At 51.1% G+C, this 21,526-nt stretch overlaps 1 protein-coding gene across 1 annotated transcript; it reads left to right on the forward strand.

Moving 5' to 3' along the window:
* Window positions 1-676: 676 nt before the first annotated feature.
* Window positions 677-19,648, forward strand: LRRC38 (leucine rich repeat containing 38). The gene is made up of 2 exons (XM_081056399.1): window positions 677-1,374; window positions 18,026-19,648. The coding sequence occupies exons 1-2, from the start codon at window positions 732-734 to the stop codon at window positions 18,277-18,279; spliced, it is 897 nt and encodes a 298-aa protein (XP_080912525.1). The 5' UTR covers window positions 677-731; the 3' UTR covers window positions 18,280-19,648.
* The last annotated feature ends 1,878 nt before the right edge of the window (window positions 19,649-21,526 follow it).

Consider the following 21,526-nt stretch of genomic DNA (forward strand, 5'->3'; position numbering starts at 1 on the left):
CAGTTCCCCGACTAGTTCCGCGCCAACATGGAAAATGCTGACTGGCCCTGGCCTTTCTTTGGGCCACAGCGGGTGCCCTGGCAGCTGCCAGCCTCGCCGAGCGGGTCTACCTCGCAAAGATGGGTCGAGTGCAGTGGGGGAAGGGAAGGAGGAAGACGAGCCAACTAGGGGCTCCCTGGAGCCCCCTGGAGCCCCGCGCAACTCCTGTGGGCGGCCCCCGAGAGCCCGCGGGGACTGCGCGCCCTTTGGCAACGGCAGGGGCGCGCGAGGAGCGTGCTTTGGCACCGGAGGGCGCGGTGTCCGGGGCGCACGCCCCAGACACGCCCTCTGCAAACTGCCAGGGGGTGGCGGGGGCGCTCCGTCACTGAACGTAGTCGTCGAGGGGTCCTGGCTCGGTGCGCACCACAGGTCTCATCGGGTCTCGGACGTCAGGTGCCCGAGGGGGGCCTCGTTTGGCGACGGCCACTCAGCCAGCGCTCCCGCTGCCCCGGGGAGCCACGGCGGGTTAATTTCCCGTGGCCGTAACCCCCTCGTGCTTCCCGCGCCCCTCCCCCCCCGCGCTCCCCGCTCCCCGCTCCGTCCGCCCGCACCGCGCTCGGTCGCCCCCGCGCGCCCGGGCGGACGCCCTCCCCTCCCCGGCCAGCCGGCCCCGCGCCCCGCGCCCCGCCCCGCGCCGGGGCTGGTCCCGAGAGCCGCGTCCGCGTCGCCGCGGCTCGCGCTGGTCGCCGGCCATGAGCCCCCGCGCCGGCCCCCGCGGCCCCGCCAGCGCCGCAGCGGCGCTCGGGCTCTGCCTCCTCCTGCCGCTGCTCGGGCCCGGCCACGCGTGCCCCGCAGGCTGCGCCTGCACCGACCCGCACACCGTGGACTGTCGCGACCGCGGGCTGCCCAGCGTGCCGGACCCCTTTCCCCTGGACGTGCGCAAGCTGCTGGTGGCGGGCAACCGCATCCAACGCATCCCCGAGGACTTCTTCATCTTCTACGGCGACCTGGTCTACCTGGACTTCAGGAACAACTCGCTGCGCTCGCTGGAAGAGGGCACGTTCAGCGGCTCCGCCAAACTCGCCTTCCTGGACCTCAGCTACAACAACCTGACCCAGCTGGGCGCCGGCGCCTTCCGCTCGGCCGGGCGGCTGGTCAAGCTGAGCCTGGCCAACAACCACCTGGCCGGCGTGCACGAGGCGGCCTTCGAGAGCCTGGAGTCGCTGCAGGTGCTGGAGCTCAACGACAACGACCTGCGCAGCCTCAACGTGGCCGCCCTGGCCGCGCTGCCCGCGCTGCGCACGCTGCGCCTGGACGGGAACCCCTGGCTTTGCGACTGCGATTTCGCCCATCTCTTCTCCTGGATCGAGGAGAACGCGTCCAAGCTGCCCAAAGGTGAGCCCGTCCGGCGGGGCTGGGGGAGGGGAGGAGGGGGCGAGGAGAGGCCATCACATCCCAGGAGCCCCGGGCCAGGGGCCTCAGTGGAGCCGTAAGAGGAGGCCTGGGTGCTGGTGAGCTCTGGATCGGAATTGCTCCCGATGTAACCCTCGCACGTTCCCAGCCTGAACTTTTCCTGGGACTCTGCTGGGGAAAGGGACACGGCTGAATTCTCCAGAGTTTCTGGGCCCTGATGCCCGTACTTCTCTCCCTGTTTCTCCCACAACCCGCTTTCCGAAGTGAGGGATCTGCCATTTCTTGGTCACTCATTCCAGCGATCATCTTATGGGCCTCTGGCTCCTGGTACTGGTGGGTGGGGGTTATTTAACAGCCTCTCCTGAGTGGAATTCACCCTCCCCTGTAGAAAACAGCTCAACGCCATTCTCGCTACCCTGACCTGGAGAGAGTGCCAGCCAGTTCTAAGAACTCTCCACCAGTCACCTGAGCAGGTCTCAATTTCAGCTCCCAGCTTGCTCATCTGTCTAAAAGGGGTGAGGATATTCCTGGTGAGGAATAATGGCAGCCTGTTAAGAGCCAGTGATGCAGGGAAGATTTGTAGTCCTGTGGCTTTTCAGCCCAGATGTGAAATCACTGAGCAAAACCACCGTAGGCTGGTGCACCCTTTGCTTTCCTGGTACACTTTGCCAGTGGCAATGTGGATGGACGTGCATGCCCACCTGGCAGATGGGAACACAAGGGCACCGCAGTGAAGGGACCCCATGGAGGCCAGCGAGAAGGAAGCATGGCAGAGCTGAGAAGGAGGGACCTCAGCATCCATAGGAGTGCACCCCAGACAGGGAGCGGGCACCGTGTCCGTATCCTCAGGGATCCCAGCCTTCCCCTGGTGAGCATGTGAGCCCCGCAGCAACCTCCAGAGACAGGTTCCACCTGTGCCTGTCCCCAAGGCTTTGGCAGAAGAGGAACCAGAGCTGTGTGGAACACATTAGAAAAGGTGACATAGATACAGATTTTGCTTCCATAGATCTAGTTTTCCATGTACTGAGAAGTCCAGAAGGCTACTCACCTAAGCCCTGGATTCCTGTGCTCACTTATTCCTTCCATACTTGACTAAGCACAAACCCCAGGCAGGGACAATCCCTCCTCAGCAGATGCAGGCATCTGAACTGTCACTTTAAGCCCAGGCAGGCTCTCCCACGTGAGCAAGTCCTAAAAAGAGCTGACCTGCAAGAGCAGAGTCCCCCAACTTTAAACTTTGCCTTCGTTACCTGCCTGACTCCCGAAACCCTCCCCACCAGAAGCTGACCGGAGGCAGGAAAGGCCACGTGAGATCTCACCGTGTGCCTCGGTTCTGATTGCTCCTACCTCTGCTGCTCAACCCACATTGTTAGTTGTGTTGGCATAATTGGCTCCCATTGTCATCCCCATGAGGGCTACTAGGTGTTAGGAGCCGTGGGTTTCAGTCTCAGTTCTGCTGTGGGTGGCTGTGACCTTGAACAGAGGCTGTGACCTTATCCTGTCGAGCCTCAGTTTCCTCATCTCTCACGTCCTTTGGTTGACTTCTGAGGTCTCTTACAGAGCCCCGGAGTTGGAGTCTGAAGGCATAGGTTTGAGTCCGGGCTTAAAAAAACATGAGTGACTCTGCATGGGTCACTTAACTTTTTGGAGTCTCCTCTTCCTCCTGTGTGACATTGAGACAGAGGAATGCTGTATACAGTCATCAGGATCACCCAGATAATGTGTGTGAAAGAGAAGAACAGTCTGAGTGTAAAATGGCATTTCTCCTACTGTCTATAATATAGGGAAGTCCAGGCCTTGGTGGAGGCTTGGTCCCATCAGCAGGGAGAGGGTGGAGGTGGTGAGGGAGGGCAGCATGGGGCTTCCAGCACCTCCTGGGGTGAGGAGCCAAGAACAGCTCTCGTCTCACTGCAGGCTGCCCGTGTTGGACGTCCAGAGCAATGGATCTGCTGCCCAGCAGTGTAGCCAGAACTGTGAACCAGAGGCATGGTGGGTGGTAGCGGAAGTAGCACAGGCCTGACGTGAGAGAGCCGAGTTCCGATGTAGACTCAGGTTTATGATCTTAGGCACATCCCTGACCTCTCTGAGCCTCAGTTTCCCTGTCCCCAACAGCAGAATGCAGTAACAGAATCCCACACCAAATCTGCTGTGAGGTTTGAACGAGATCAGCTCTGTCAAGGGCACAGTAAAGCTTAGCAACGACTAGGTGCTCGACAGATGTCAGCTGCCCCTCCTGCATTTGTACTTCTTAGATTTTCGCAAAGACATGAGGGCGAAGTGGCCGAGAGCCCAGACTCTGGTACTGAGCTGCTTGGTTCAAATCCTGCCTCTTTTTCTTAGTAGTTGTGTGACCTTTCGTACCCCAGTTTCCTCATCTGTAAAATGGGGGAGATACTATTACCCACCTCATAGGGTTGTTGCAAAGATCGAAAGGGTATCAGCACAGTGAGAACAATGCCTGGTACACAGTAAGTACTAATAAGCGTTGCTATTGTTATTATTCTCCTGTGAAAAGTGAAATTTGACTTTCACTCTCCTGTCTTAACCAGAAGGCCCAGAGAAGTGATGGGAGTGACTTGCCCAAGATCCCAGGAGAGTTAAAAACAGCAGGGGGGTGGGGGATACATCAGGACCTCCTAGCCCCCCAGGCCCCTGCCATGCTCACCACTCACTTCCTGACAAGGCAAATCAGGCTCAAGCTCCAGGGCTTTCGGCAGGCGCAGGCGCCCTGCTTCTCCCAGGGGAGGGAATCCAAAGGAAGAAACAAATGGGGTCCTGTCCTCATTGACCTTCCCTCATGTCCCCTGAGGCCACAGGGAGGAGAGGTCATGTAGCCGGCAGGCAAGGGGCTGCATCTGTGCTTCAGACTTCCGAGGGAATACAGCCCATACCAAACCCTGAGAACGTATCCCAGAAAATGCCCATGCGGGTCCCTGGGGGAGGCTAAATAGCTGAGACACTGCTTTCACTTCCCTTTCTAGCCATGGTCACATGTGGCTTCGACTCATAGCCCGCAGTACTAGGGAAGTGAGGTGAGCTGATTCTCATGCCCAGCGACCTTGACACATGCAGCTGTAGGGAGGGAAGGGCTGGAAGGAGAGGGGAACTGGGGCAAAATGAAACAGGTCCACAGGTCCTGCCTTGGGTCTGCGAACCCTGGTCCCCTGCATGGGGGCAGCCTCCTAGGAAGGTCCACCTTAGTGCCTGGGCACCCATTCCAGGGCTCAGCCCCTGTGGGCAGACCCTGTGGGCAGAGTCCTCTCCAAGAAGGGATGTCGTGGCAGGCAGGTTGCTCACCAAGTGACATCACTAACCAGGCCGGACTCAGGGTTCTCTGGGGGTCCCTGCCTCCCATCTCCCAGTGACTCCACTTTCCTTTTTTGATATCAGAAACTTTGAGAGCCTGGTTTGGTTCAACGAGTGGGGGCTTCTCTTGTCATACTGACAAAAGAAACAGTAGTTCAGCCAAAAGGACAAACGCTGACACTTGGAGGTCACATGGGTCCTTTCTCCCAGGTGACTCCGACGTGACTCTTTCTTTTTCTTTAAAAATGAAAGCAGTTCTAATTTTCCCGATTATAAAATAACAGGCCCGTGTAGACTTAGGAACTGCAATTAAGGTTCATAAAGAAATTAAAACTACCCAGAATCCCCCCATTATTAAAGATTTGCTATATTTAATTCGGTTTTATTCTTATGCACATATACATATTTTTAAACAAATTGGTACGTTGTTATATACCTTATTACTGATTTTTTTCCTCTTATTGAGTCGTGAAAGTTTCCTGTCTTTACAGTTCTTTGAAAATTTAACTTCTAATGACCATGTAATAGATCGTTTTATACATCTGTTCATTGAACCTGTCTCCTGTTGTTGGAAATGTGGGTTGTTTCCTTTTATTTTTTGTATACAAACAATGCAGAACTGAACACCCTCATACACGTAAAGTTTGTGGAAATCTCTGATCATTTCTTTGGGGTGGATTTCTTTGCGGTGGGAACACAGGGTGAAAATCTATGTTTGTTTTAAACCTCTGGACACTGTTTTGCCCATTTGCACCTGAGACAGCGGGCACCATTGGCGAGAGAGTACCTGTGTCACCATACCTTTCCTGGTTTTATGTATTATTATTTTTAAACATGTGTTCCAATTTTATTGGGAGAATAATGACATCTCCTCATTGCTTTCATTTGCATTATATATTTGCTCACCAGCTGAGTGAACGTTTTGTGTGAACGTTTTACATACCTGAGAATCATATTCCTGGCAGAGTCTGACTGAAGTCTCACTCGCTCCTGCCAGTGGCCTACCTCCTGCCTTTGACTGGTCTGTACATGTCCTGTGATCCCCCGAGCTACTGCATTTTTAACTTGTCTCTTTATTAGAGTTGAGTCCCCGGGTGTCACCTTTCTCAGAATTACTTGTGTCCAGGGCCAGGTGTCAGCTTTTATGGGCAGCCCAGTCTGGAGTTCCGGTGGAAAGTCAACCGCACACATGACTTGAGGCAACCTTGCCCTGTCTTGTTTGCTCCCTGGAGAGCCTGTTCCCAGGGTCCTTATTGCTGGGCACCAGGGGACAGTGGACCTACCTTCCTGCCCATTTAGGACAGCCCCGGGGCATGCATCATTAGCTAGCAGTGACACCTGAGTCACGTCCCCTCTCTCAGTTGCCCTAGGTCATGAGTAGCGACCCCAAATGTCCCCGGGGGTAGCAGGTGGGAGTCATCAAACCAGGTGAGGCAGGAGGAGAACAAAGACCATGAACACACAGGAAACAGTTTAGACAGCCATGCTGGCCAAGCTCCCCAAAACGTGTTCATGGCTGTGTTCTTCTCACCAGCCACCAGTTTTAGCCCCTGGGTCAGATGACCGTGAAGGCCCCTTGCAGCTCCGATTTTGGTTGACTCTGTGCCTTCCCCTGCCAGCCTCCTGCAGGTCACAGGATGAGAGTCTGGAAGCCCCTCACCCCCAACTCCCAGCTCCCAGCAAAGGTCTCCTGGGTGGGTCCTCTTGACACAGGTCCCCCCACCCCGGGAGCTCTCTTTCAAATCAAAGGGTACAAGAGTATGTTCCCCTCTCCTCCATCTTCGTATGAAGAAAGACCACCTCTCCTCTAACGATTAGAAAAAAAGTATTGCTTGTTTGGCAAGAAACCATCAACAGAGATGATGTCTGTTTTTAAACGTAACCATCATAATTGGTTATCTGTGTCAGAAATGAAAGTTGCACATGATCACGTTCAAGGATGGGAGAGCTTAGAGCTGGGGATCAGGACATTCTGTCCCCTGCTACCACCTCCCCGACTTGGGCAGGTCGCCTAACTTTTCTGGGCTTTGTTTCCTTTGTCTGTCACCCCAAGGTTTGTTGGGAAGATCAGGGAAATACTGGTGTAAAAGAGCTTTAGAAGGAAATGGGGGCATGCTTACAAAAGGGGGGAGGCCCTGTTAACCCAGTGATATTACAGAACAGTGTCATAGACCATCGGGCCACTGAATGACCACACGGCGAGAAGCACAGAACAGCCGCGGGGCAGCCAGCAGGCTCTTTAACCGCTTGATGGAGCACAGGAGAGAAGGGGGATGGCCAGATCACAGGAATTGCTCGGTGATGAGGAAACCATGGCTTTCATGGTCATCTGTGGAGTGGGGACAAAGGGGAGAGGTAGTGAGGAGGTGAAGAATACCCACAGCTATGCAGGGCATCAGGGAGGCTGGGAAAACAAGTGGGAGGCCGATGTGGGATCCTCGATGGTCAGGAGACAGAAGTGAGTCCCATAGAAAAATGACCGGAAGGATATGTGTCTAAGTGCCGATGGTGATTTGATTTGATTTGTAATTCAGAGACTTTATTTTCTAGAGCGGCTTTAGGTGTATGGAAAATCAAGCAGACAGTACAGAGAGTTCCCGGATCTCCCCTCCACCAGCCGTGACCTCGGAGCCCCTTATTATTAACCTCTTGCATTAGTGTGGTCCATTTGTTATACCTGATGAACCAACATTGACACATTATTATTAACTAATACATTATTATTAATGATTACATTTGCTCTTTGTGATGTACGTCCTATGGGTTTTGACAAGTGTATACCATCATGTGTCACCATCACAGTGTCATACAGAAGACTTTCACTGCCTTAAAAATGTCCTGTGTTTCACCTGTTCAATTCCTCTCACCTCCCTCCTGACCCTCTCCTGGTAAACACTGATCTTTTTTACTGTGTCTATCGTTCGGCCTTTCTAGAATGGCATGTAATTTTTAATTTCCTTTTTGCTTCTGTGCACTTCCCCGTGTTGCCAAAATGGACCAGTATTGTGTCTGCCCCCTCCCATTGGACTTATTTTAGAACAACACGCAGAGAGACAGGTGCCCGCGCCTACCGTTAGCCTTGTGGACCTGCGTGGCTCTGACTGTCCTCTCCGACCCTGCTGACTCCCTCTCATAAGGACCCTTGTGGTTTCATTGGACCCGGCATGATAGTCTGCCCATCTCAAGGCCCTCAGCTTCATTACACCTGCACAGTCCATTTTGCCGTGAACAGTAACACATTCACAGATTTTGTGGCTAGCACGCGGATACCTTTGGGTGGGGGGCGTTGCCTGTCAACCACAGGGAAGTATGCCAACCACTTCACTTCTCCCCACCTGTGAAAGGAGAGGGTCAGATGGCGGTGAGGTCCTGTCCACCTGCACACGCCATTCCTAATGACACTCCCCACCTCTCCCCGTGCCTCAGCCTGCGGTCACTTCCCAACAACCCATAATTCTGGCTCCAGTGACAGCAGTTGCCACCGTGCCAGGACCCACTGAGCCCCATGGGGTGAAGGTGTCGGCTGGATCACAAGTCTGCCCTTGGCCCCCGCTGCCAGCAGGATCATAAATATAATGGAAAACCAACCTGGTTCTCGACTTCCCAGGAAAATCAGAATTTCTTTTGCTGGCAAATTATTTTGGAGTTGTTTGGGGCATGGAGAGAACTTTATGGGCTGAGGAAGAAATGCCAGCATTCATGGGGAGATGTGCGGGAGTGATTGACACAAACAGCACAGTTGCGGGTTCGTGAGCCTTGAGGACAGAGAGGCCACGAGGGAACCCCAGAGAGAGGCAGGCCTCACATGTGAGAGGGAAGGATGGACGGAGCCCATAGAAGAGAGGAAAGGTGGCATCGCTCAGCAGAGTCAGGGCACACACAAAGTCTAGTTTCATGGCTTGTGTGAAATTGTCCACTAAGGAGAGGTCAAGTGAAGTTCCACAGATGACCAGTATCTGAATGAGCTCCATCGATACTGAGGGCACCATGGTGTCATAAAGATGGGCTTTGGTGACAGGATAGCCTTTAAATCAAGACCCTCACAGATAACTTGCGTGACTTTAGGCAAGCTGCGTAGCTTCCCTGAGCCCTGGTCTCTGCATCTAAAAAATACCCCACATTTGTACTCCCATCGCAGCATTATTTACAATCGCCAAAATGGAAACAACCCAAGTATCCATTGACAAATGAATGGATGGGCAACATGTAGTCCATCCACACAGAAGAGTATTACTTAGCCTTAAAGGAAAGGAAATCCTGACACATGCTACAATATGGATGAACCTTGAGACCCCTATGCTAAGTGAAGTAAGCTATTCGCAAAGGGACAAGTACTGTGTGGTTCCACCTGTGTGAGGCACCTTAAAGTAGTCAAATTCATAGAAAATAGAATGGTGGCTGCCGGGGGCTGTGGGAGAGAAAATGGGGGGTTAGTGTTTAATGGGGGCAGAATTTCAGTTTCATAAGATGAAAAGACTTCTGGAGATGGGTGGTGGTGATGGTTGCACAACAGTATGAAGGTACTTAATGCCACTAAATTGTACCCTTAAAAATAGTTAAGATGGTAAATGTTACGTGATTTATGTTGTGTTATTTTACCACAATTTAAAAAAAAATTAATGGGAGTAGAAAAAAAAAGCCTTGAAGCAGGGCATCTCTGCCTTGGCAATACTGGCATCATAGGCTGGCTCTCTTCATCGTGGGGGCATCTTGTGTGGCAGCCTCCCTGCCTTCTACCCACCACGTGCCAGTTGCACCCCACCCAGTAGTGACAACCAAAAAAATCTTGAGCCCTCACTCAATGTCCACTGAGGGGCAAAATCACCCCCTGTTGAGAAGCACTGCTCTAAAGGACTTTTGCAAAAGAGGGTTAAATGAGATGACAATGGCGAAGTACTTATCGTAGTTCCTGGTAAATAGTAGGAGTTCCAGTAAATAGCACTTCCCTGTAGAAAGTGTGTTCATGGTCAACGGTGTAATCGGAGGGGACCCCCTACACACATGCCCCTTCTCATCCCTAAGACATTCACAGTGCTATTCCAGCTGACCAGCGAGCCCACCATTAGAGATTCACTTGGGACACTTTGTTAGGGTGCTGTGAAGGGGAGATCCAGGGAGGGAGTCACAGTGGGGTGTCTGAGCACCCAGAGGCAGCGTGGAGCATTGATCACTATGATCTGTGGGAGGTGCCAGACTCATGGGTTCCGTCTTAGACTACCTCACACTGGCCTTGCCAGAAGGTTCTCTCTAACCGGATCACCAATAATAGACACAGGTTGACATCCCCAGCAGTCGGCCCAGGGCCTAATTCACAGCAAATGTGTGTTGCTGATGTACGAGGTGATGGCGGCGGCGGTGGTAGGAATGGTGGAGCTGGGCATGATAGTGGACCTCACGGTGGAGATGGTAGGCACAGGGGAGGTGGTGGAAGTAGCAATGGTGGTGATGGTCAAGATGGTGGCAATGATGGTGATGATGGTGGCGGTAGTGGAAATGCATGCATGCCACCCGGAGAATAAAAATTTCAGCCTTCCGTGATCTTCTCTGCTCATCTTACTGGGGGAGGGCAGGTTGTGGGCCAGCTGATTTTCCATGCTCATGCGTGCAACTGATGTCCTGAGGTCCAGGAGCTGGACTGGAGGGTCGGATAGCAGATACAAGTCACGGTCCTGGTGCAGGACCCACTCTTCCATGCTGTCCCTCCACAGACACGCTCTGTGGAGCCGGGACTGAACAGGAGCCTGTGGCCCAATGCTGCTGGTACATCTCCCTCTAGTAGAAATCAGCTGATTACTTAATCAGAAGAAGTGTCTGCTGGCTGACACAGGAAGGACAGTTGGGGATGTCCCCCTACACTGTGGTCAATATTTAATGAAAGTGATGGTGGGGACCAAAGGTCAGCACTACCAGGAGTTAGAGCTGGTGTTCCCCGGCACCCCACTTCCCAGAAGCAGGAGCAGGCCTGGCATGCCTTGGATGTCCCCTGTGCAGTCTTCTTTTGCAGCACCAAGTGGCTGCAGCTGGGCTGTGGGACCCACAACTTCTCCAGGTGTTCAGCCAGCTGAGATTCTGATGCTCAGAAAGAGCTCTAAGCAAGGAGTCAGGAGACCTGGGTTCCGTCTAGACTCTGTGTGACCTTACGCAAATTGCCTCACTTCTCTGGGCCGCTCATCTGTAAAACACAGAGGGAAGGGCGGTGGGGAGGGGGACTAACGGATGTTAAAGGTGCCTTCAGATCATGATGCTGCGAAGGCAGGAGGCCCTGGCTGAAAGTCTGCTGTGTGTGTGTGAAAGCACTAAAGCTGCTGTCTCCTGGTTTTCTGGGTTTGGAGTTCAGGAGGCGAGCAAGGGGCCTGGCCAAGTGTTCACTGGCCCAGACTGAGTCCTCTTATTCCAGTGAGCAGAAGAGGAGAGTGATGGGAGTGGTGAGCTCTGGCCGAGAGAGCAGGGGACCAATGCCCAGGGGTCCCTTAGCGTTGATCCTTGCTCCAGGGTGTAGGAGGGGGAGCCCCCTTCCCCAGGAATTGTAGCTAGGTGAATGGAAATGTGTTAGGCGAATGGATCAGTCACTCTCTCCCAATGCTCCTTGTCACTAGGGCCTCCTTACACCTTGGGAAGATTTGGAAGCTCTTAGCACAGGTCTTGGCCAGACAGTTCACAGAAGAACAATCCATATGGCCAATGAGCACACCATACAACGTTCAGCTGGCTCTACTGGTCATCCGAGAAATGCAAATTAAATCCACAATGTGCTGTTTTACGGCTTATCAGACTGGCAAAGATGAAAAAGTGACAAAAGCCATTGTTGGCACGAGTTTTGGGACTCGCACACAATCTTCAACTTGTGGGAATGTGTCATGGGAAATAATTAAGACTGTGTACACGATCCTCTTAGCAGCTTTAGCTTCTAATAAGAAAAAACTAGAAACATCCTGAGATCGGGTCAGTAAGTCATGACTCATCTGCACAATAAAATACCCAGTAGTCACTACAGCTGGTGTTTGAAAATTATACTGGCTGAATGGAAAGAGCTTCCTGGTACGGTTAGCCAACAGTGGCAGTATATTTCTACTTGAAGAATTTATGTACATGTACACATAGAAAAATCTAGTACAGTATACGTGTTACTAGACATGGATTTATGGGTCCTTTTATCCTCCTTTTTATTTTTATTGCTTCAGTGTGTACGCAGGCTTTGTATATTAAGTGGAATTAGGGAAACAAAATATATTTTTAATGACAAAAGGTATTTAGGAGAGTGTGTCATTGATCTGGGCTTGGCAGTTCCCTGGAGACCAGATCAGGGGAAAGACCCCAAGAGATCCTCTGGCTGCAGGCCTGTGTGTTGTCAAGGGACCAGAGATTAATCTCAGTCTACCTTCCGCTGTGTCACCGTCTATTTCGGGAGAATGGCAGCTCGTCCCTCTCTGTGCTCAGGTGTCAGCTGCTGGGGAGAAATCGTCAGTCAAGGGAAGAGAGCCTGGAGGGGCGGCAGCGGGCAGGGGGCCGAGCCACCCTGCACAGGGAGGTGTTCTGTCTCTCCTGAGTGTGCCTTGGTGGGAAGGAAGAGATGATTATAAAGGCAAGGAGCAGTGGGCCCCGTCTGTCTAGGCCAGAATGAGCTGGAACCCACTTTGTTTTGGTGACGGGAGATATAAATTAGAGGAAAACCCGTAACAGAACAAAAGGTAGGAACTCAGCTTCCCAGGATTCGGTTGTGCCTACTCACTGAGGTTTCTCCCTCGGAGAGGAGGTGAGCTGCGCGGAAACACGCCCACTTTCTCAAGGCTCTGGAGCCACCCGGCATGTGGTTTTGTAGGACAGCTGGCAGAGTGGGATGATTTGTGGCTGTGGGACAGAGGCTGACAGAGCAGGTGTCCAGCCCATCCTTGAACTCCATTTTCCTATAACCTGTCGCTTGGATCTCCTGAGAGTAAACAACAGGAGAGAGGGACTTATTGCAGGGATGTCAGGTAACTCACACATTGAAGAGAAGGCTGGGGACACAGGCTCACAAAAGAAGGAGGCAGCTCTGGAGTCTAGAAAGCAGAAACCAAATGATGATTTCTCCAGATGGGGCTGTGGCACTGAGTGGGCTCTGGCCATCTGTTTGGTCAACCCACCCAAGATTCAGTATATGGGGACAGAGAGACTCTGGCCCAGTATGGGTCATGTGCTGACCTCCTGGCCAAAGAAGGGGTGTGCATTTTTAAAAAGTCGCACCAAGATGTACCCAAGAAGTGAGAGGCGATTGCCCACACTGAAAACTGGGAGCAGCCTCCAAATAAGGAGAGGTGAGGGGGAGAAGCCAAAGGTCAATCAGTGACTGCCACACAGGAGACACCTGCCATGGGTTGACTTGTATCCCCCAGAAAGACGCACCCATGTCCTAGCCCCTGGAACCTGTGAACACAGCTTTGTTTGAGAAGAGTCTTGGCAGATACAATTAAGCTAAGGACCTTGAGATGAGATTGTCCGGGATTTAGTGGGGGCCCTCAGTCCAATGACTGGTGTCCTTATAAGATGGAACATTGACAGGTAAAAATGAGGAGATTTGAAAGACAGAGGCAGGGATTGGAGGGATGCGGCCAGAAACCAAAGAACTCCTGCAGCCTGCAGAATCTGGAAGAGGGAAGGACGGCTCGTTCTTTCCTAGTGCCCTCAGAGGGAGCCTGGCCCTGCTGGCGCTGCAATTTCAGACTTGTGGTTTTTACAACAGTGAGAGAATAAATTTGTTGAAAGCTACCCATGTGTGGTCATTTATGATGACAGCCCTAAGAAACTAATACAACACTGAAACCCTTTAGAATGACCTTTTACTTTCTTTCCACTGAGTACCTTGGGCTTGGGCCACCCTTGGGAGTATGGGTTCCAGACGGAGCTTATGCGTTCACTATGCAGCTTTGGTGTAATATGACCCACTGGGTCTGAGTATCCCCTGCAATAACGTGTGCACGTATTTTTAAGGCAGTAAGGGAGGGGAATGGCTAACAGCACAGGCTCTGCACTCAGGTGGCCTGGCTCCAGATTCTGGCTCCACCGTTCCTTAGCTGGACCACCTTCAGCACATGACATAACAGCTCAGTTTCCTTATCTGCAAACCAGGGTCATCACAGTTCCCTTTTAGGCCTTGTGAGTCATATAATCTCTTGCAATTACTCAAACCTGCCGTGGTAGTGCAAAAGCCGCCCTAGGGAATGTGTAGCCCAACGTGCCTGGCTGTGTTCCAATAAGACTTTATTGACATAAACATATGGGGGTTGGGGGGCTGCGGCATTTCGCCTTGGAGCTGTGGTTTGTGGACCTCTAGTCTTGGGGAATAAGGAAGCGATCCCAGACAGTCGTTCCAGGTGGAGTGGAGAGTATGGGATAGGATGCTGGTTCCCAAACGTGGCCCCAGCCAATAGCCGTTCTGTCCTTCGCACAATGAGAACATGAGGGCATGGTGGTGAGTTTTTCCTAAAACCAAATGTATTTATGGCTGTTTAATGTTACCCTCCCTTCTTAGCTTTAATGGTGTACAAATGTTCTCTCTTTTATAAAATGATGGGGTGTGTGTGTGTGTGTGTGTGTGTGTGTGTGTGTGTGTAAAATGTCCTAATTGGGTAGGGTTATAAACTGCAGTCCTAGGTCAGTCTCCTCTATTTCTTATTTTTTACCACTATGTAAACTCCAAAAGCCTGAGGACCACAGCTGTGGACTCTAGGCTTCCGAGAGATTTTCCATACGGCAAATGGTCTTTTCCTCAACTTCTGTCCATTCCTTTCACTCCCTTTCACGCCTACTGCCCCAGGGGCTTACAAATTCAAATGCTCACGCAGGGGCCACCCAAATGACATGGATGCATGAGCCAGCCCACGGCAGGGTCCTGTCTTAGGCAGCCTGACAGTTGACTCTCTGTGACAACATTGCCTTATCTCCCAATTTAAAGGTGTTTTTAGGTTCTTAGCATAAAAGCCCACCATCGTTGCGATGACAAGCAAAAACATGCTGCAGCCTGAGCTTGGCCCCTGGCTGCCATTTTTCACCTCTTAATTCAAATCTCAATTCCTGGCAATGATTCTCCAGCAACTCATGCGAGGGTGCCCCTCCATGCCTGCATTTCTGAGCGTCCACGGAGCCCTTCTCCTGACTAGGGTGTCCAGAGGCTATGCTGGCAGCTCGAACTTTCCAGTCTGCCCAGGTCAGGGCCTGGGACCAGGAGCGTTGCTGGAGAGTTGTAGGACATTTTTCTAAAAGACACTCTGCTTGGAGGGAACTTGTTCTGAGGCACCAGGCCGGGCCACTGCTGCCTTGGGTCTTCCTGCCCTGCACCGGGGAGTGGGAGGGATGGTGTAGTAGCTGGAGTCAGTCTCGGCTCTGTCATTTCCTGGACTAGTCCTTTGACGGCCCTGTGCCTCAGTTTGACCATCTGTAAAATGGGGATGATTACAGTAGGCTACTTATTGGGTTGGCATGAGGATTAAATGAGCTAATGCGTGTAAAATCCTAAGAGCAGCAGCCAGCACACGTAAGTACTGGCTTTTGTTCACTCTTCACTAAGATGCTGAGGAGATGGGGTCAAGGAAGGGGGAAGAACATTCCAAATAAAGTAGGGAGGTCACAGGAGGTCCTCTCCTCCCCTCCCATGCCCATGCTCGCCCATCCTTCCTCTGCCCTCTGGGCTTTCCCTGGACCTCTTGAGGGATGTCTCACTTTCTCTCTTAAAATATCATTATTTGTGCTCGTGTTCTGATGCCCCTCCTATTAGACTTAAGTCTCTCTCTTTTTTCTTTCTCTTCTTTCCCTCCCTCTTTCCCTCCCTTCCTTCCTCCCTTTCTTCCCTCCTTCCTTTTTGCTTTCAATGTGTTTTTTTTTCTTTGTGGCTAGCATGAAGCCTCACCTGTTTTGTTTAACGCATGAATCAAAGAAGCGGTTTAATAACTAAATGTTTAGTAACGAAGCATAGCCCTGCCTTAGAAGATGACTTACTCAGCCGAGCAGTCTCAACTGGCAGATTCTGTTTCCTTCCCCACCCCCCTCCTGGGGATATGTGGCACTGTCTGCAGATGTTTTTGATTGTCACAATGGGAGGAGACGTGTTACCGGCCTCCAGTGGGTAGAGGGCAGCGGTAATGACACACATCATGCAGTGCTCATCAAAGAGTTGCCCCCCTCATCAGAGAGTTATGATGCCCCCCTCATCAGAGAGTTATCCGGCCCCAAATGTCAACAGTACTGAGGCTAAGAAATCCTGGTCTAAAGCAAGATCCTGCAGGAGAGAAGAGGGAACCCCAAAGTCAGATTACCCCAACTTCTGAGTTCTGCAGTTGGCCTCAAATGTGTCTGTAGAGAACCTCGGCAGTGATGCCCCGCCCACTCTGTGGGCTAACTCTCTTTGTGGAACTCTTATTCCCCTGCTCTTTGTGAGCTATGAAAACCCATTAAGTCAGTGTATCTTATCATGATGGCACATCGAGCGTGTTCCAGCCTCTCCCACCCCGGGTGGGCTTGTGTGCAGCACTTTTTAAAACAAGCCTGCCTCTTCTAGCCACAGAGAAATATGTGAGGTGACATTTCCTAAAAGGGTCACTTTGTAACAATGCCAAACTTAATCTCAGGGCACAAAGAACATTGTAGAAATCAGAATCAACTTGAAGAGTCAGGGCCAGCAGAGGCTGGATTTAAACGGCAGGTTCTGTAGGCTGGTGTTTTTGTTGTGGTTGTTGTCCAGTTAATACAGCTTGTTAAAGAAGGGCTTCTAGAATGTTTCTCTAGGTAATAATGACCTCTTACAGGTTTGAAATGGCAAACGTTATCTTGGCTTTAGAAATTGCCTGTGTTTCACAAAGTTCACTGATGTCCGTCTTATTTATTTTCATAACATCTTTGGGAGTGGGGTGAATGTTAAGAAGAGGCAGGTCAGTTGATTTTACGATTTTTCCATTGAAGAAAAAAGAGTCTGTAAGAAAATCCCTATATCACTCTTATCTGAAAGCTTTCCTGTTAAAATGCATTTAAAATGCTCAGAACAAGTAAACAAAAGTTTGGCTTCTTTAAGAAAAGAAACAGTCAAAAACTGTAGCCCAGTGAAAACTGGAGAAACCTGCAGAGTTCTGGTCCAGCTAATTTCCTGGGTGTAGAAGGTAGGCACAGATCTGGGAGGAGGGACTGTGAGTCTGGTTGCTAGGCAACGGTTCCCATGGGGACAAGAGAGCATCAGGGTTGGCTATAGGCACATTAAAGATGGGCCAGGACAGAAGGAAGGAGGAAGCTCAGTCACTCTTCCTCCCACTTCTCTTTCTGAGCTGGAGAAGGAAATATATGCAAATAAAGACCCAAAGGGTCGTTGCAGGTTTGCTGTGCAATTAGCAGGGCCGCTCTTTGCAGGACAGAAATGAGCTAATCAGTGTGATGTGAAGAAATCCTCCTGACTTTCAGATAATGCTGGAGTTGGATTGAGGGCCAGCTTTCTGAAACCAAGAAGCACCGAAAAAGAGAGCAATTGAAAGTTTTCCTGAAAGTTGAAAGGAAAGCAAAGGCAAATAGAGATTGCCGGCAGTTGAGCTAAATATCAAAACGGCGTCCTTGCGTCTCTGTGACGCTGTGTGGCTAACGCCTAGCTACATAAAGTCTCTGTGCTTCCATTTCCTCATCCATCGATGAGCATAATAATAGTACCTACCTCCGAAGGTGGTTGTGAGAATTAAGAGTTCATATGTAGGTGGCACTTAGAACAGTGTTTGCACTTAGTAAGCCTAATATGAGTGTTAGTTACTCCTGTTTTGTTTTTCTCTTCTTCCAGATCAGAAACAGAAGATCTGCACTCTTTATGCATTTGCATATCATGCTTTTTTTATATCTGACATCAGTAAAATCATGGCAGTAACTTGACTATGTATATATTTCATATCGTGTGTCAGGATGGTCACTACACAAACACTAACATGGCCCCCATCCTACTGCATCTGCCCTGCCCGCCACCCCTCTCCCTGTCCCTGAGCCTGGGTATTACTGGTCTGACTTAGGGTCTGCAGGAGTCCTAAACCCTAAAAAGACGATGCTGCTCTTCCATCACCACCCTGAGTGATTCAAAATCAGGAGAGCATCACGGCTTAGTGTAGGTCGAGGAAGACCCGACACATTCTGATTTCTGCTACCACGGTCACCCTGAGGCTTTTTGAAAAGCTTACGTTCCATTCCAATCAGCTTCCCCCACCCCCCCGCTTTTGTGTTTGGGGGGCTGCTCCTGCTTTGCACTTTGTAAGTGCTCGCCTTACCATCCTTGCATTCTGCAATGCCAGGCTACAGCCTAAAGCTCTCTCTCGTTCTGCCTGCCCTCTCCCAGGCCTTGACGAAATCCAGTGCTCCCTGCCCATGGAGAACAGAAGGGTTTTCCTGCACCAGCTGTCGGAGGCCAGCTTCAACGAGTGTAAGTTCAGCCTGTCGCTCACAGACCTGTTCATCATCATCTTCTCCGGCGTGGCCGTGTCCATCGCCGCCATCATCTCCAGCTTCTTCCTGGCCACCGTGGTGCAGTGCTTCCAGCGGTGCACCCCCAACAAAGACGCCGAGGATGAAGACGACGATGAGGATGATTGAGCTGCCCCTCCCAGTCCTCGCTTTCCAGAACCTGAGTTGGTGGCTCCCCTCTGAGAAGAGAGGGCAATGCTGAAAGCAGAAAGGAAACCGACCACTGTCAGTGCCCAGAGCACAGAGCAGCGTCTGCTCCGTGCCTGGCACCCTGGGCGCACCTGGTGGGACCTCCGATCTCAGAGTTTAGAATTTATAGAGCGTGGAGCTCAGAAAGGATTCCCAGAGGACAGCCTGCCTCTCAGCTTGAAGTGTGTGCATGGGGAGAAGATGGCCAAGTCAGGCTTTATAGCTGATGGCTGAAAACCAACCTCGGGGATATGAACCTGCAGAGACAACATTGTGACCTCCATACTGGGAGACCATGCAGTATCTCCTTCCTTTCCAGAGGCAGCAGCTCAGACACTGGGGATTCGGGTTCAGGTCCCTCTCCCTGGAATCAGGACTTCTGTTCTTCATGGAATAGGCTTCAGCAACCTTGGGATTTACGCAAAGAACAAACCCACATTTGACTAACATGGCACTGAGGAGAAAGCCTAGAACTGGCCAACGTGTGTCTGTTGTTATATGTTGGTTAGTGGGTTAGGAAAACTTTTGTTGACAAAATTCAAACCCTGATCCTTTTCCTCAGATTTAGCAACTAGAAGGGGAAGAATAGTCATTTTGTACAATGTTATAGCCTCTGCTCAGAGTGACTCTTCCCTCTGAAGTTATTTCCCTTCCCGGTCCCCACACTCTAGCCCCATGAGTCCCTCCTCAGCCAAATAATGCCTGGCCATTCTCTGTACTGGCACCGCTCCAGACTTGTCATATCCAGAACTTGCAATAAACTTTCCCGGAGGCTTAGCTTCCAGAAGGCAGATTGCGTCAGACCAAGAAAATAGTAACAAAAAAAAAAAAAAAAAAAAAAAAAAAACCACACTGGGACTTGACCTCTGATAAACCTCCATCAGTGGCCTTAGGGGTGTGTGACATTTCTTTGGAGCACAGGCTGTGACAGGCAGTATCTTCCAGGATGTGGGATGCAGCACTTTGGTTCAGAGACAGTATGAAACAATGTCATGGTCCCAGCGGGTTCAAGCAAGATGACGTGTGTTAGCAGCACTGGTCCTTGCTGGCGACTGACACTCAGACGAGGGGCTCGCCAGAAGCTCCAGGAATATTTCTGAGAATCACCTGTTCGTTGTCTCCCTCCACTGCCCCCCTCCATCTTTGCTGCCATAAGGAATGACTGAGTGTTTCCTAAGCATCAGGCACTGGGGATGCGCATTGGGGCCTTATCTTATCATGGGTGGAACATAAAACAAGCAAGTAAACAAAACTGTGATTGCAAGTAGTGATAAGTGCCATGAAGGAAATAAATGAGGTCTTCTGACAGAGTTGCTGGTATAAGCCACTCAAGAGTGGGTAGTTGCGTATATTAGCCAGGGTTTTCCAGAGAAACAGAACCAACAAGAGATATGTATATTCTATCTATCTATCTATCTATCTATCTATCTATCTATCTATCTATCTATCATCTCTGTCTTGAGATGATAAGGAATTGGCTCACATGATTATGGAGCTGAGGGGTCCCAGAATCTGTAGCTGGCAAGCTGGAGACACAAGGAGAACCGGTGTTGTAATTCCAGTCTGAGTCCAAAGGCCTGACGACCAGGAGAGCCAGTGGTTAAGTTCAAGTTTGAGGGCAAGAGGAGACCCAGGTCAAACAGTCAGGCAGAAAGAGAATGAATTCTTCCTTCCTCCACCTCTCTGTCTGTTCTATTCCGGTCCTCAGCAGATGGGATGGGGCCCACCCACAGTGGGGAGGGCAATCTGCTTTACGCAGTCTACAGATTCTAATGCTAATCTCATCCAGAAACAACATTTAACCAGATATCTGGGCACCCTGTGACCTAGTCAAGTTGATGCATAAAATTAGCCATCACATTGGGGAAGGGCTCTGATTTGGTAGCTTGGAGCTGAATCCTGCCTCCTCTCACCTCCTTGCCTTCCCCTTTCTCCCTTCTTCTGCTGTCTTTCTCTACTCTTCTTCCCCACTCCCCACCCTTGGTTACCCCTTCTAACCCCCAGCATTGTTGGCTCCCGTGGAGGAGACCCCTGGCTCAGAAGGGCTGTCTTCTCATAGAGTCACTGGGCAGGCAGGGAAGAGGGCAGCATCTTTCCAGACTCCATGGCAACCTCAGCCCATGGACCACCTCTGTGGCCTCCATCCTCAGTGCAGGTAACACTTCCACTGAGGAAACAATATAAGCAAACTGAAGCTGGTCATCATGAACAATTAGGTGCTGCTTGAATTGCAGTCTAAAGGTTCCAGCCATCATTTACATCTTTGTGAATGAAGGTTCCTGGAGAAGGTTTTCAGTAAGGAGAGGAGGGCACTCCACCGACATTGGGCACTGGAGGGAAGATAAAAGATCACAGAGGGGGGGGCAAAGGTTCAAAGGCTGGGAGTTTGAGATACAGGATCATCTAGCATCAGCCCCTTCCCAGTCTGGCCCCAGATTCAGCCGAGACTTGTATGAGGTTAGAATTGCTGCTTGTCATCCCACTCTCCACTCCCTACCCCCAGGAGCACCCTTCCAGGGACACATTTAAAGGTCCTGGATGCAGCTGGGCCCCTGCCAAAGTCACAATGTTTCCCCCCAGAATCTGCAGGAGACAGTGTCCCAAGCTGTGGAACGAACACCAGTTCCTTGTTCTAATAGGTTCCGGTGGATGCATTCCCACCGAATGAGTGTGTTTTATTGCTCAGTCTGCCTCACGGGGTGCACTCTGGTCAGCGGGCAGCAGCCCTGCAGTTTAGGGGCCGCTGGTCATTTACTGAATGAGGGCGTGAGAGAAGGAGGGGCAACCTGGGGCTTGCTGGACACCCATCAGCCATCATGTCTACCGACTGCACCTCAGTTTAGGAATGAACATGATTCTGGAGAAGAAGAGCTTTAAAATGTTGCCAGTTGAAACAGTCACTGCTTAGGTATAAAGTTCCTGTGAAACAGGGGACATGAGGGACATCTGCGGTCAAGACCAGGAGCCACAACTTCACTGGGGAAAGGCCTTTTGAGAAGTGACATAGTGCAAACAATAAGCAATGATGTGGTGTTCCCTGACTTTGCCGTAGGTTTTATTATTATCAACAACAATGACGGTGCAACGTTCCAGCTGAGGGCCTCCACGGCACCAGAAATGCCCCTCTCCCCCATCTCCACAGTGTCACTTGGGTCTCAAGTGTCACCTCCCCAACTCTCATCACTTC

Source organism: Rhinolophus hipposideros (genome assembly GCF_964194185.1).
Source record: "Rhinolophus hipposideros genome assembly, chromosome: 8".
Taxonomy (NCBI): Eukaryota; Metazoa; Chordata; class Mammalia; order Chiroptera; family Rhinolophidae; genus Rhinolophus; species Rhinolophus hipposideros.

Bases quoted from the DNA above. Each gene is read 5' to 3' on its own strand.
- LRRC38 (XM_081056399.1), top strand. From the start codon at position 732: ATGAGCCCCCGCGCCGGCCCCCGCGGCCCCGCCAGCGCCGCAGCGGCG. The intron at 1,375-18,025 runs GTGAGCCCGTCC...GCCCTCTCCCAG, and splicing joins CGCGTCCAAGCTGCCCAAAG to GCCTTGACGAAATCCAGTGC.